The sequence below is a fragment of the Aulonocara stuartgranti genome (genome assembly GCF_965226115.1).
Source record: "Aulonocara stuartgranti genome assembly, chromosome: 11".
Lineage (NCBI taxonomy): Eukaryota > Metazoa > Chordata > Actinopteri > Cichliformes > Cichlidae > Aulonocara > Aulonocara stuartgranti.
The window spans coordinates 1072509-1088702 of NC_138947.1; the positions used below are offsets into that span (position 1 = coordinate 1072509).

The 16194-nt window shown below is 42.5% G+C and overlaps 1 protein-coding gene across 6 annotated transcripts in view; it reads right to left on the reverse strand.

Annotated features, from left to right (window-relative positions):
* LOC309716945 (collagen alpha-6(VI) chain-like) overlaps positions 1-16194 on the reverse strand; it is an 83776-nt gene that overhangs the window by 30006 nt on the left and 37576 nt on the right. For all 6 annotated transcript variants that reach the window (XM_082551080.1, XM_082551083.1, XM_082551082.1 and 3 more), the window contains 7 exons: positions 11505-12092; positions 10036-10593; positions 6528-7142; positions 5645-6202; positions 4865-5410; positions 4022-4594; positions 1741-2298 (listed from right to left, as the gene is read on the reverse strand). In XM_082551080.1, the coding sequence (XP_082407206.1) occupies positions 1741-2298; positions 4022-4594; positions 4865-5410; positions 5645-6202; positions 6528-7142; positions 10036-10593; positions 11505-12092 (3996 nt within the window). The remainder of the gene's footprint in view (positions 1-1740; positions 2299-4021; positions 4595-4864; positions 5411-5644; positions 6203-6527; positions 7143-10035; positions 10594-11504; positions 12093-16194) is intronic.

The following is a 16194-nucleotide window of genomic DNA, read 5'->3' on the forward strand; positions in this document are numbered from 1 at the left end:
ATTCCATAAAAAGTGACAAAAACATTAGTGTCCGCTGTGCGTGGGAAGAAAACTTCTTTTTACAGCGAAAAAACCCCTAAACTTCCAACAAGCAACTCGCGGATTCTTCCACTGACCGCGGCACACCTGCACCAGGGTAAACCTCCGCCTGCCCCACTCCTGCTTTACAGGTGAAAATAGAGCAACAGGACCGCTGAGTCTTTGACTTTATTTATTTTCTGCTGTGTTTTACTTGCATCTATTTGAAAGACTGAGTGTAAACACAAAAAATATTTTATTTTATGAGCTGGAATGTGCAGAAAATAGGTTTAAATGTTAAACTAATTTCTTCCAGTCAGAGAATGTTGCAGATAATTAAATGTTTGCTTGATGCATAAAGTTAAAAGATTAAAATTAATAAAACAAGTTTTAAAAAGAGACTTTTCCATTTGATTACATTTTGTATGATGGATTATGTAGAAAAAGTAGAATTGGGCTGAAAGATCTATCACTTTATCACCTCTTCAGGCTGTAAATCGTGTTTTTAAAAAGTAACTAAGTAACTAAGTAATTAATTACTTTTGAAAATAAGTAATCAGTAAAGTAATGGGATTATGTTTTTGGGGAGTTACTGATTACCTTTTTCAAGTAACTTGGCCAACACTGCATTTGACATCACATGACTACTTCGATCATAAGATTCAGATAATTATTTAATAAAAACGAGACATTTTAAATGAGAATAAGAAAGAAAAGTACTTCTTTGTGCCCCCCTCTCCCTGTTAATGCCCTACCTGCCCCCCGACAACACTTTGCTAGACCCGCCCCTGCACAGTTACCAGCTGTCAGCTACTTAACTTCAACTCATCCATGTCACCTAAAAGGTAAACCTGTTTCTCCATCACCTGTTCAGCTCTGATGATTCAGTAAGGACATCTCCTGGTTTCATCTTCATGTTTCCCTCTCACCACATAACCAAACCGACATCATGACCAGCAGCTTTACAGCTGTGGCTCCAGCAAACATCAGCTGATACTAGAAATTAATATTAAATAAATTCCAACAACAGCTGATCAAGCTTGAACGTGCTGCTGTTGTTTAGCGCAACATCTGCTGGTTTCCTCTTTCTGGCGCAAAGTGGGCGATAAACAAACAAGAGAGCCGATCAGCTGATCATTGATCAGTTTCATGATTGAAGTAGAAACGGGAGAGGGAGGGGGGAGAATGAAAGAAGAAGAGGCAGCTGTGCAGCAAAGACAGAATAACTCCAGCTTTGTGTCTTTTTCATTGTAGCTGAAGTCCGGGACAAATCGCTTCCTTTTCACCTCAGTACCATTTTCTTCTCTTTGTCTACGATAAGATTGCTTTCAGAGTCGTTGCCCAAGCAAGGGGGAGGGTGCATCAACCTTCTTGGCTATAACTGGTCCAGCCCAGAGTCAATCATGACCAATAGGCTACCACCTTTCACTCTATACACCGTTACAAACAAAAATGCCCCATAAAAACGAAAAATCACCATCGGGCAGTTGCCCGGTATGCCCGATGGCCAGTCCAGCTGTGGATACTTGTCCCCTGAACTATGTGGTGTGAAAGCAGTTGCTGTTATAAATGGTGCCCCACATTACGTCACCATTTAAAATATGGAAATTGGATCTTCTGACTGTCTTGGTTTAGTCTCTCTTTTAAAGGATTCACTCAAAGATTTTCTGTTCGCCTAATTATGAAATTACTAGTCATGTACATCTCTTTTTTCCAACTTACCAATTTTTGGCTCAGTGTCACAGATTTCATCAATGATCTTTGTCTTGATATTTGCCAAGCTGTCGAAGTTCTCGACATCAAAGACCTTCTTTGGTGTGCCAGTGATCTGCAGGAGCTGTAGGTAAAAGACATCTCCAACAGCAATGGCGAATACTGTAACCCCCATTTTCCTGAGCGCTTCTGCGGCATCCTCCACGTCATCATGAGAGTTACCATCTGTGATCAACACCAGGTTCTTGGGAACACCTGTGCGGCCTCCATTTGATTCATGAAAGTAGTCCCTAATGTGATCCAAGGCTTTTCCAAGATTAGTGTTTCCACCGTTATAGTTCATGTTAAGGATATGCTCAATCAGCTTCGTCTTGTCGTTGTACGTGTTAAGGTAAAACTCATGTTTAGGATTATCACTGAACTGTGCAAGTCCGACATGTGCAAACTCTTTTCTGACATTAAAGCTGTCCACCACACTTGCTGTGAAGTCTAACATAATTGTGTGCTGGCTTTGGTTGATGCTGCTCGAGTAATCGAGTAGGAAGACCAAGTCTGTCTGGTTGCAAACTGCCAAAGAAAAAGCAAGAAAGAGACATTTGATGCCATTAATACACAACTGTGCTGTGAATTTAACACTGTGGCATCGTCAGGCTTCCATCAATCAGCCAACCAACAACCTGATGCCATCTTTGGTTAGACTTTTGTATCTATTGTGACACCGGAAGAAGGGTTGACCAAAAAATTAGACATTAATGAAAAACTTGGGAAACATTAAACATACATATATTATATAATTATTATAATATATTAATCAGAATCAGCATACTTTGATTCCTAGGGGAAATTATTTTATATCATATAATATAACAAATGTCCCACGTGTGGGACTAATAAAGGTTATCTTATCTTAATATAATATAATATAATATAATATAATATAATATAATATAATATAATATAATATAATATTATAATTGTCACAGTTTGCCAAGGCAAACTGCGTGGAGTGGATCCAGGTGCAGACATTCTCAAACTCAAACTTAACTGATGATGAACCATTTATTAAAGCAGACAGAACAGTACAAAATAAAAGGGCGAAAACAACACAAACTAAGCAATAACCTAAACTGGGTAAACTCAAAAGGAAACACGAACTATGAAAAACCCTGGCAAACAGAAAACCAAACTCTAAACATTGCAATGATGATGATGAGGATGAGGATGTATGAAAACCTGAACGCAGGACTTGGCATGGGAACAACACAGACGATCCGACAAAGAATGAGAAGGCACAGACTAAATACACACAGGAGGCTAAGAAGAAGTGGGAACACACGGGGAACAGCTGACACACATGAACACAACGACATAACGACATGGAAGAGTAAAACTGAACACGATGAACACAGGAACACAAGACCTCTTCAAAATAAAACAGGAAACATAAGACGCAGACATGACAACCTGAACTTGACAAAGTAAGACAGACATGAAACACATGAAGGGCAAGGGAGACTTAGCAGGGGAGTAAGACACAAGGGGAATCTAATAACAAAGAAGTATAACAACCTAGGCATGAAAAAAAATGAACGTAGAAAACCTGAAGGGCTTAAACTAAAACTCAAAACGCTGGGTCAAAAGACCCTGTGGAGGACCACAAGAGCCACGCGCGTCGAAATAAAGATTTCTGTGCTTCAATAATGAATTGTAGAATAAATTCTGCATTTGTAAATTCATTTTGGAATTCCAATTTAATAAACTGCATTTCAAAATCCATTTCCCTTTCCTGTTCGCTCCGGGATTAGCTGCTGGATTAGCTGCTGGATTAACAACTTCATTTTAAAAATCGTGCGGCTATTCAAATTAGCCACACCGTGGGATGTAAGGAGCTCTCTGATTGGTTGGACAGACCTCTCTGTATGCGCTGTGATTATAAAGGCCTTAAATTCTGTGATATATACTGTCAATGATTTTCACAGAGGTCCTAAAGTACTTAAATCTCTGCTGATAGTCTGGTTGTTTATATTTTCACATGTTTTTGTGTCTGTAGGGCTGTTTGATGACGTTTCGGACTCCACAAATACAAAATTTATTCTACAATTCATTATTTAAGCACAGAAATCTTTATTTCGATGCTCGTGGCTCTTGTGGTCCTCCATAAGACCCAGGATCGTGACAATAATATAATATAATATATAAAGCAGCTTGAGGTAATTGCTATATAAATAAAACTGAACTGACTCAAAGACAACTAAAGGGAGCATAATAATTCCCTTTGGGACACTCTTACCTCGCTTAGTGGAATTGCAGATGACAGAAGAAATGTTCTGGTACAGAGTTTCCAAATCCTTAAAATTATCGACAAAGAAAACTTTGGATGTGTCACCACCAGCCATGGTCTCCAGCTCGTCCCTCTTTGCGTCCTGCACTCCGATACTGATGACTGTGATCCCATTTTGTCGCAGAGCATCAGATTCTGCTTTCAGTCTGTCAGAGTCTCGAGCTTCTCCATCTGTGATCACCATGAGAATCTGAGGCATTTCTTTCCGACCACCATGTTCAGCGTTGAAGTACGGCAGCGAGTATGCCAAAGCAGCACCTGTGTGGGTGCCTCCGCCTGGTTGTACCAGCTGCTGCAGAGCTTCAAGGACTTTTCCTTTGGAGTAAATTTCATTTAGAGTAAAGCTGGATTTGGGTGTGTCAGAGTAGAGAATGACTCCAAAACGAGTCAGATCTTTACCAACTGTGGTCTGGTTCACAACTGAAGCCATAAAGGTGTGCATACTTTTGAACTGTTCCTTCTTTATGCTTCCAGAACCATCAACCAGAAAAATAATATCAGCCTTTACTGTCTTTTTACAATCTGGATGAAGGAAAAAGAGAGGAGGTTAGCAAAAACAGAACTTTTTGTTGTCACAATAAAAACTAAAATAGCAAAACAAACATTTTAAAAGTCATTTTTATTTTACCAAATCAATCATTAACCATTTGTGCTGAGGTATTAATGGGTTTAATATTTTAAAAACTTTTTGAGTTAATTGACTGAATGATTTAGCACCTCCACAGACTCCACCTTTGGTTGTACCTTTTAGACAGTCACACATCACAGATGGTTTTAAACAGCCTCTCTTACCTTCCTCACAGAACTTCAAGGCCAGCTTGGTCTCTAGTTCCTTCAATGCATCAAAGGTATTCTCAATGAAGACCCTCTGCGATGAGCCACTGATCTCCGACAGTTCCTGCTTGTTAGCCTTATCCACTCCAATGGCATAGATCACCACTCCTTTGGCCCTCAGAGCATGAGCTGGTTCTCTGACGCTATCATGGGATTCACCGTCTGTTAGAACGACCAACCACTGCTTCAGCCAAGGCCGCCCTCCTCTGGCTGCATCAAAATACTGTGAGACTTCTGTGATGGCCCTGCCAGTGCGAGTGCCTTCTTTCATCTGCTCCATAACATCGATGGCGTTTAGCATTCCTTCCAGGTTGTAGTGTGTGGTGAGGTCGAACTCCAGGCGTCTGTTGCTGCTGTACTGCATAAAACCAACATGCACCTTATCCTGTCCAATGTTGGACTTGCTAATGACAGATTTCGTGAAATTTTTCATCTTTTGGAAGTCTTCCTCAGAGATACTCTCAGAACTGTCAGTTAAGAAAAATATGTCGCTTGGTATACAAGCTGTGGATGAAAAACAAATAGAGGTTAGTGTGGTTTTCTCTTTTTACAGTTATTTCCCTACCTAAATCTAGAATTGGCAATTTTGAACATGTGAAAGTCCCATAAAAGAAAGAGGAAATCATGTATACATCTAATCAAGTTTTTGAAATAGTTTATGGTCCTGTTCTCTATCCTCTCCTCTTATTATCTCAATGATGTGTGCTACAAAGCAAAGCCCAACTTAATTTAACTCACTTTCCGAACAGATCTCTCTGATGACGTCATTTTTGATGGTTTTCAGGGCATCAAAATTACTGACAAAAAACTTTCTCTTTGGATCCCCAGCAATCTCATTCAGCTCATTATCATTTGAGGCATTCACCCCGATGGCGTAGATGATGACCCCCTGCGCCCTCAGTTCTTCTGCAGCATCTTTAACTTTATCTTGGGATTCTCCATCAGTGATGACGATCAGGTACTCGGAGACTTTGTAGCCACGGCTCGTCTTTGCGTTCTGAAAATGTCCTTTCATGGATGACAGTGCTTTTCCTGTGTTTGTTCCACCTCCTTTGTGAAAGATTTCCTTCACAGCCTTTTCCATTGTCTTAGCATCTGAGTGCTGTGTTAGGTCGAACTGTAGAGAGGGGGAATCTGAATATTTAACAAGACCCATGCGAACATGGTCTGGCCCAATACGGAAGGTATGAAGAAACTCAATGATAAACTTCTGCATGTCTGAGAAATCTGCATTTTCAATGCTCCCTGAGTCATCCATCAGGAAGAAAATGTCAGCCAGGTCCTTTTTATCACATGCTGAAGAGAAGAACAAAGAGTTAGATCTTCTCACACAGTCAAAGAAAGCGAGTTTGAACTGAACATTCAGAGTCTGAAATGTTTGAGAAACCATGTTTACACCCAGCATTTTTACAGGCTGCTTATGAACAACTATAACTTAATAATGGATGAGCGGTTTCTTACTCTTTTTTCTTATCTGGGAAATTTATCAGGTAAGATCCAGTCACCCACCTTGACATACCTCTAACACTAACACAGAGCATTGCATCAATAATGCTACTACAAAAGTTAACATTTCTCAGGGAAAACTAACGGCAACTTATCAGGAAAGCTTAGTTCAAACCTTCTTTAGTCTCTGCATCACTTTCCTTGTCCTGGACCCCGATCTGGAAGATGGTGTTGCACAGGGTTGCCTGCAGAGTTTCTTTCAGGGGTTTCAGCTTGATGAAACTGTCCACAGTAAAAACAAACTTAGACTTGGGGTAAGATGCCATCTCCAGCAGTTCGGCTTTATTGGCGTCTTTGATTCCGACAGCGAAAACTGTGACACCAGCTCGACGGAGAGCGATCGCAGGTTCCTTCACATTATCCCGGGATTCACCGTCTGTGATTACCACCGCTACCTTCGGGACATCCTCCCTGCTGCCCTTTTTTTCAGTGAAGATGTTTTTCAGGGCGAAGTGTAGGGCAGCTCCAGTGTGTCTATCACCTTGACGGTAAGGCAGGAAGCTGATGAACTGCAGAATGTCTGCCTTGTCTCTGAATGAGTTGAGGGAGATGTGTGCAGTCGACACGTTGTTGTATGTAACAATGCCTACTCGGATTTTAAATGGACCAGTTTCCAGGCTGCTGATGACCGAGCGCAGGAAGTCACGTATCAGCCTGAAGTTTTCCTCTCCAATGCTTCCAGACTCATCAACAATGAACACAATGTCTGCCTGGTTAGCCGTTTTGCAATCTGTGAAAGGAGCAGACTCAGTTTAGTCAACCCAACTGAAACTGTATGTGATGTGAATCTGAAGCCTAGACTGTCACATGTACCCCAATCAGAAAACATGGGTGAATAAGGAAGTGCGGCTTCTACTAAAGGCACGTACCAATACCGTCAGATCAGGGGACGCTCAGACCTACAGTACGTCCAGGAATGACCTGAAGAGGGGCACCAAGAAGGCGAAGCACAGCTACAATCCGAAGAACACTTTGTCAGCTCTGACTCACAACATATGTGGATGGGCATTCAGGCCATGTCTGACTACAAGCCCAGCAATTCCACACAGACAGCCATGGATCTGTCCTTCCTCAATGAGCTAAATGACTTCTATGCTCGTTTTGTTAATGACAACAAAGAAAAAGAAACCCTACCCCCTGATGACAGCATTTCAGGACGTGTGCTTTGAGCATGTGCAGAGCAGCTTGCAGGGCTCTTCACAGACATCTTTAACCTGTCGCTTGCCCAGGCAGACATGCCAGCGTGCTTCAAGACCATCTTCATCGTGTCAGTGCTAAAACACTCATCACCAACTAGCCTGAACCACTATCGCCCTGTTGCTCTCACGCCCATAGTTATGAAGTGCTTTGAGCAACTGGTCCTGGCACACCTCAAGGCATGCTTGCTCCCCACACTGGATCCTCACCAATTTGCCAATCGAAGCAACAGGAGTACAGAGGATGCTGTACCCACAGCGCTGTGTACTCTCACACCTGGACAACAAAAATACTTATCCAAGAATGCTGTTTATTGACTTCAGCTCAGCATTCAGTACAGTTATTCCCTCCAAGCTGATCACCAAACTTGTGGATCTTGGAATCAGCAGCTCCACCTGTACCTGGATCATGGACTTTCTGACCAACAGACCCCAGCATGTTAGGTCAGGGTATAACTGCTCTGCTGTGTGCCGAGCCCGTTCCTCTGACTGCAGACCTAGGTGAGTCTGCTACAGTGAAGAACTAAAGCTGTGTGGTGCTGACAATAACCTGTTCCTGAGTACCAGCAAAACCAAAGAGCTCATTGTGGACTTCAGGAGAGAGGAGACAGACACCCATGTCCCCATCTACATAAATGGCACAGCTGTTGACCGGTGTCCAGCTTCAAGTTCTTGGGGACCCACATCTCTGAGAATCTGTCCTGTTCAACTACAACCTCCAGCCTGGTCAAGAAGGCCCATCAGTGCCTCTTTTTCTTGAGGACACTGAAGAAAAAACACCTGTCTGCTGTCATACTGAGTAACTTCCACCACTGAGTGATAGAGAGCATCCTGTCCAACTGTGTCACAGTGTGCTGTGGGAATTGCTCTGTTGCTGACAACAAGGCACTGCAGCAGGTGGTGAAAGCTGCACAATGCATCACAGGCACTCCACTTCCTGCCACTGAGGATGTCCACAAGACGAGGTATCTATGCCGAGCACGCATCATTCTCAGGGACTCCTCTCATCCTGCCAATCAACTCTTCCAGCTCCTGTCCTCCACAAGGCGCTACAGGAGCCTTCAGACTAAAACCAGCAGGTGAAGGCTTGATGCTGGTTTTAGTCTGGAAAGACTAAAAGAATAATTTGTCCTCTCAGCCGCAAAAGAATCCGGGTCACAGGCACCAATTATTAAATTCTGTTCTTTTGAATTCTTTTGGCGACAAAGAAAGACTTACGACTCAGAGTGGTCAAGTTCGAAAAATGATCTCTATTGTATATTTCTGGAAATGGAGACCTGTCACACGAACACACACGCTTAGGTCTGAAAGCATTACAAGCCAGCATGGTTATGTAGTTCTGCTGCACGTCACACACACACTCAGTTTACTTAGTTCCGCTTTTTCTATACTTCCTGTTTTCTGCACAAGACGTGCAGTCTACCCTGTGACTTTTGGCCTACAGTCTAACTCACAGGGGCGTTTTCCTGCACTGGACTCTATAAAACAATATAAACAGAAAATAAGCATTTAGAATATATATTTATATCGTAAAATTAGGAAGAGCTTCTTCCCCACAGCTGTCACCCTACTGAACTCAGTCCGCCGCTGAGCCTTTCCATCCACACTCACTTAAACCTCTACACTCCACCTTCCTCCTATCCTTCCCACTGATAATTTCATTCTCAACATTCACCATATGCTTACATTGGTTACTGCTACAGTTTGGGACACTGACATAGAATAGTCTCTGGTATAGTGAGTACACTGTTCACTATTATAGTCTTCTCCCACTGCTGTAGATATACTCATACCACTCTGTAGATCAGTTTACCTCAAATCTGTCATAACTATTTCCATCTTTTATCCTACACATATCTGTATATAATCTGCTCCTATTGCACTTACTGCTTTTGCATTTCTGATTAGATGCAAACTGTGCTTCGTTTTCCTGTGTAATGATAATAACGTTGAATCCTGATAATGCTGCAGGCAGATTTCAGGCATGATTGAGTTTCACTCACCAAACAAAGCATAAAACCTAAGCAAAATATTAAAATGTTAGCCTCATGAATAAAAGAACAGAAATGGTGGATTTCCTTCCTTCATTGAGTCTTTTTATGGTCTACTGTGACATGCGAGTGAAAAGGCTAGGCTGACATGTTCCAGATCCAGGTTTTTGTACACCTGGATCACAGTTGATAGTAACGGGTCTTAAACTACAGTGAACGGCTATTTCGTTTTAAAAGAGCAAAGGTACGTTGAAAAAAAAACCCTCAGATGATTGTGTGGAGACTTTCTGCATCGTTAGTTGGGATGATCTGACTGCTTCCTCTGGAAAACTCTGGCTTACTTATAATAAACCATCGTTGCATTTATAGCTGCTTCAGAAACACTGCTGTGTAGTTACTGATGATGATGATGATGAACTGATGGCGGCTTTCTCACCTTCAGTGACAGTCTCCACTCTCCGGGCCGTGAGCAGGTCAATCAGCAGAGTTACTCTTGAAGAATCAAAGATATAGCCAGGGCTGGCAAAGCGGTACAGAGCAGCCTTTGTCGCACCTGCGTCCATCCCCACAATAATTACCCCCTCGTCTTTCAGATTTTCAGCAGACCAAAACACAGGATCATCCGAGTCTTTTCCAGCCACTACAACCAAATACTGTGGGGTTCCCTGTTGTGCGCGGCCTCCTGCCTCAGCAGTGAAGAAGTTCTCTTTAGCGTAGGACAGAGCTTGTCCAAGATTTTGTGGTTGGCCTGTTTGTGAACGCAGTCGGAAACGTCGAGCAGCGGTCACGATCTGCTGCTTGGTTTGATAAGTGTTGAGACGAAAGTCAACTTTGACGTCCTGACCGTACTGGGCCAAGCCGACACGGTAACCAGACGCTCCAACTTCCAGTCGATTCAACAGTCTGGAAAGCTCATTTCTAAACAGGGTAAACTGATTGGAAGCTATTCCACTGTCCACCAGGAAGAAAACATCTGCAAACCTGTCGACCAAAGCTGAGGAAGACAGAAGCAAAAGTGTTTTAGTACAAGTTCATGTTCAGTATACAACAAGCCTAGCGCTCATGTGATCTACTACCTGTCATGAACTGGCTGTGCGCAGGCTGGAGAGGACCCAAATGCGAACTCTCGGAAGAGAGGACGTGAACTCAAAATATAACTTTATTTTCTGAACGGAAAAAGGCAATACAAAACTAAACTGGGAAATTCTACTAATACTAGACCCAGGAAAACAGGGAGAGGCACACAACCATGAGGGAGGATGTGACATGGAACTGAGGGAGACGCTGACATAATTACACAGAAGACAGCGAGGGACGTGGGAGCACACGGGGAACACAGCTGAGACCAATATTCATAACAAGACCGGGGAAGAGCGAACAGAGCATGACGTACAGCGACAGGAGACCATCAATGTAAAACGGGAAGCACACAGAGACGCAGACTGGAGGGGCGAGAGAGCACAGAGGAGCACGAGAGAGAGAGGACAAGACGAGCTGGGGAACATAGGAAAACATGACAAAATCAAACAAGGAGAAACACGGCGCAAGCACTCATACAACTAAATGAATATACACAGAAGGAGACACAGGAGTCAAGACACGAGGGGAATCTAAAAGGTTAAACAGAACAACCTAGGTTCTATAGAATAAACACAAGGAACCTAAAACATAAATAATAACACCAAATGACGAAAAACGCAAGTGAACACAAAACACTGGGTCAACAGACCCAGGACCATGACACCACCTCACAGTGCTCAGAGGCACAGCTGAGGATGGACCAAGCAAAATGTGCATTTTCAGCTTTCTGTTGATTCTTGTGTCAAAACTGTATTCAGGTGCTTCTTAGATATAATTAATCGTGCAATAAAGAGATCACTGTATCAACCAATCAGCTTTCTTTACCTAGCGTCTGATCCTCCAGACTGAGACAGACCGTTTTCAGCAGGTTGTTGGTCTGGTCCTGGAGCTTCTGGTAGCTGACAGTGGTGAGGACGAAGCGCTCCGAGGGCCAGTTAGCGATGGTTATAAGCTGTGTCCTGCTGAATTCTCCGACCCCGATGGCGAACACGATGACACCGTGCTGCCTCAGTCTCCTGGCAGGTTCCAATACGTCATCTGTTGATTTGCCATCTGTGATGACCACAGCAATCTGAGGCACACGGCGCTCGGCTCGGCTGCCGGCCTCTTTGGTGAAGTACTCCGTCCGGAGGAAGTCTATGGCTTTTCCGGTTTTTGTGCCGCCTCCTCGGTGGGCAAGGTTTTGCACTGCAGCCAGCAGGGAATTCTTGTCCCTGTGATCCGTCAGCTGGAACTCTGGATAAGGATCATCGCTGTACTGCACCAAACCGATCTGAACCTTGTCGGGGTCGATTTCAAAGCCCTGGATGGTTTTGCGGAGAAATGTGCGGATCTCCTGAAAGCTTTTATCATTGATGCTGGACGAGCCATCAACTAGGAAGACGATGTCACCGACGGTGACGTTTTCACACTCTGGATAGCAGCAAAAGAAAATCAGTGTTCATACACAAGTATTACAGGGAGATGACACACAGTCCCAGAATAACATTATCAACTGTAGAATAAGGAGGGGAGGTTTTTCTCATTATCATTTAATATTTTAATATGGCATTATTAGTTCATTAGAAGTATATAACTAGGGTTGCAAAATTCCCGGAATTTTCAAAGATGGAATCTTTCCATGGGAATTAACGGGAATTTATGGGAATAAACGGGAATTAACGGGAATTTATGGGAATAAACGGGAATTAACGGGAATTTATGGGAATAAACGGGAATTTTCAAAATTGAAGGTTGGCTCTTCTTAGGGAACTTAAATATAGTTGAGCAAAGTATATTTTAGCATAATATTGACAAAAACAAACAAATGCAATTCAAATACACTTGAATATCCATGCCATTCCTTAATCACATGTACAGAGCACAAGCTTGCTGCATGGCTATTGAGACCACCTACTGGCACTGTGCATGCCTCCATCACATGTACACATGGACCACACTTTTGAGCCTGAAGGACAAAGAGTATTAAAGGCACACATTTGAGCCTGTGGACTTAACAAGTGAGGTAAGTTTTGATGATATTATGGGAAAATATATTCATTAAATGTTTAAATTGTGAATATCACATAAAATGTATTAATCTGGTAGATAGCAATCTGATAAGATGCTAAATAAAATGCTAGCATCTGATAAGATGCTAAATAAAATGCTAGCATCTAATCAGATGCTAAATAAAATGCTAGCATCTGTTAGATGCTAAATAAAATGCTAGCATCTGTTAGATGCTAAATAAGCCATAGCTAGTATAACATAAAGAAGATGCTAGCTTCCTCATTTGGTTGTTTTGTTTTGAAGATCATTCCAGTTGTTTAGCTAGCCTTACTATTTATATCTGTTTATTATCATATTGCAATTGTATTATTACGATCTCTTGCATTGCATTAGCATTTTTACAAGCTCTTGTTTTATTTTACAGAAAAATGCCACGTGCGCTATCTGATGTGTGGAGACATTTTACACCAGCTAATGTACAAGGGAAATCTGTATATATGTGTAAGTATTGTGATAAGACGTACGTGAAGAATGCCACAAAAATGCAGCAGCACATTGCAAAGTGCAAAAAAATTCCTCAAGGCCCAACACATGCAGCAGCCAGGAGTTCCACTCAAGGGGAAAATGAATCTGTTTCAGCTGTATCAGAGTCAGATACCCACTCATCAGCTCCTGGTCCCTCTGGCATCAGAGGATTCTTTGATTTTATGGATGACACTAGCCAGAAAAACGCAGATGAGTGTTTCGCTCGTGCAATCTATGCAACTGGCTCACCCCTGATGCTGACATCCAATGTGTACTGGAAGAGATTTTTGAATGTTCTCCGACCAGCATACATTCCCCCAACCAGACATGCATTGTCTACTCATCTACTGGAAGAGTTCAGTCGAGTTCAAGCAAAGGTGAAACAGACCATTGACCAAGCTGACTGTATTTCAGTCATCACTGATGGATGGTCCAATATCAGGGGACAAGGAATTATTAACTACATAATCACCACTCCTCAGCCTGTGTTCTACAAGAGTGTAGACACAAAGGAAAACGGACACACAGGCCAATACATTGCAGATGAGCTAAAAGTGATCATCAATGACCTTGGACCAGATAAAGTTTTTGCACTGGTCACTGACAATGCAGCCAACATGAAGGTTGCCTGGGCACATGTGGAGGAGACCTACCCTCATATAACTACTATTGGCTGTGCAGCCCATACACTAAACCTTCTCCTAAAAGACATAATGGCACTAAAAACAATGGACACTCTGAATAAGAGAGTGAAGCAAGTTCTGAAATATGTTAAAGGCAAACAAGTAACTTCCGCTACATTTCTGTCAAAGCAAAAGGAAAAGAACAAGAGTACTACACTGAAGCTTCCCAGCATAACGCGATGGGGTGGTGTTGTTATCATGTTTGACAGCCTTCTGGAGGGAAAGGAGTCTCTGCAAGAGATGGCCATATCCCAGTCTGTAGGCATCGACAGTGACATCAAGAAGGTCATCTTGGATGATGTGTTCTGGGAAAGAGTATCTAGCAGTCAGAAAATCCTCAAACCTATTGCAGCAGCAATAGCGAAGATAGATGGGGATGGTGCCATCTTGTCAGATGTCCAGTGCCTTTTTGCAGAACTCAAAGAAGAAATCCAGACAATTCTGCCCACTTCCCTACTACTGAAAGCAGAGGAAACGGCTGTGGTCAAGTCATTGGAACAGCGGAGGGAGTTCTGCATGAAGCCAGTGCATGCAGCAGCATACATGCTGGACCCCAAATATGACAAGGGCATACTTTCCGGGGAAGAGATCAACGGTGCCTATGCGGTCATTACAGCCATGTCTGACCACCTGGGTCTCGATAAAGGCAAACTTCTAGGCAGTTTGGCAAAGTATCGAACAAAGCAAGGCCTTTGGAAAGGGGATGGAATATGGCAGTCATGCCAGCACATATCTGCAGCCACCTGGTGGAAGGGACTATGTGAATCTGAGGCCCTTGCACCTGTAGCCTCCATCCTCCTCCAAATCCCACCATCATCAGCCGCCTCCGAGCGCAACTGGTCACTGTTTGGGAACACCCACACAAAGGTTCGCAACAGGCTCACAAATGTGAGAGTGGAAAAGCTGGTCGGCATTCGGGCAAACCTACGGCTCTTTGAGCCTGACACAGAGCCATCCTCAACAAGGCTGGAAAGTGACACTGAAGAGGAAGACTCAGAGTTGGATGCTGAGGAAGTGGACATGTTGTTGGATGATGATGAGGTCCAGGAAGAGTCTATTGACTGAGCAAAAATGAGAAAAGAGGATTGCTTGAAGGAAGATTTGCATGTTTAATGGGGCGTTTTGGAGGATAAGTGGCATTTTTCATTTAACCTTTTGAATGGGACTTTGTGGAGATTTTTGGACAGGGGGCATTTTTGAATGAGCGGGGTTAGGGGATGGTAATATTGAACTCAACATTTCTGTTTTTATTCATCCATGAAACAAGTTATTGAAACGTGTTCTATTCTACTGTACTTACAAATAAATCTGTTTAAATATCTGTTGAAAACATTTTGCATGGAGGTTTTCTTATGATTTCTGTTTATATTTATGCTTGGAAATAATATATTCCCAGTTAGTTCTCCTAAATTCCCATTAATTTCCATAATTCCCATTATTTCCATGGACAGTTTCCAATATGGAATATTTCCAAAATTCCCAAGCTTAACTTACCATGGAAATTTACCGGAAACTTTTCGGAAATTTACCGGAAATTTTCCGCCCCTTTGCAACCCTATATATAACCAGCTTTGCATTAAGCATGAATTGAAGTTTTTGATCTTACATTATTCTTTGCATTACAGTGATGGTGATAACTTTAGTTTGATCTTTTCTTACAGGTACCAGAATAATAACATGATTTTCCATTGCAGATGTAACCATGATCATTCCATACACATTGCAGTTTGTTGCTTATTCTAGAGTTGTGCTCAAGGTAATTAAAGGTTAAAAGCTACAGCCAGCGCGAGTCTGGCTGATCTATGGAGGGCAAAGGCTTTGAGCTTGGAAGGCCGCACGCGCTTACACAGCACTTATAAGATGTTATTCTTGGTGATTTTGTGCTTAGTCATGTTTTAATATGTTTTAAGTAGAAGTAGCTGATCCAGCAATATTCATTTAATATTATATACTTGATTTAGAGCAATACACACTGATGGTCTTAATAAATGAAAGAGTCCTTGTAGCTGCCATGTTGTGTCTTAGCAGGGTACAGACGGTTCCAGGAGACGGGGGCAGTTAGCGTCTGCCCTCGGGAAGGAGACAATGTTATTCTTTGTGTTAAATAAAATTGTCAACATTGATTGTATTACACCTGTCACTACGCATGAGGGGGCGTCTAATACCCTGATTTCATAAAACTATGGTGATGTGTTTTTTGAGATGAGATCTGAGACTGTCTGCATACAGTGTCCATCTCCCACGTGTGTGATCATTAAATCATCGTTTGACTCAACCCGACCGGACCAGTGTTGTTATTGTGGGTTTTTCCTCTG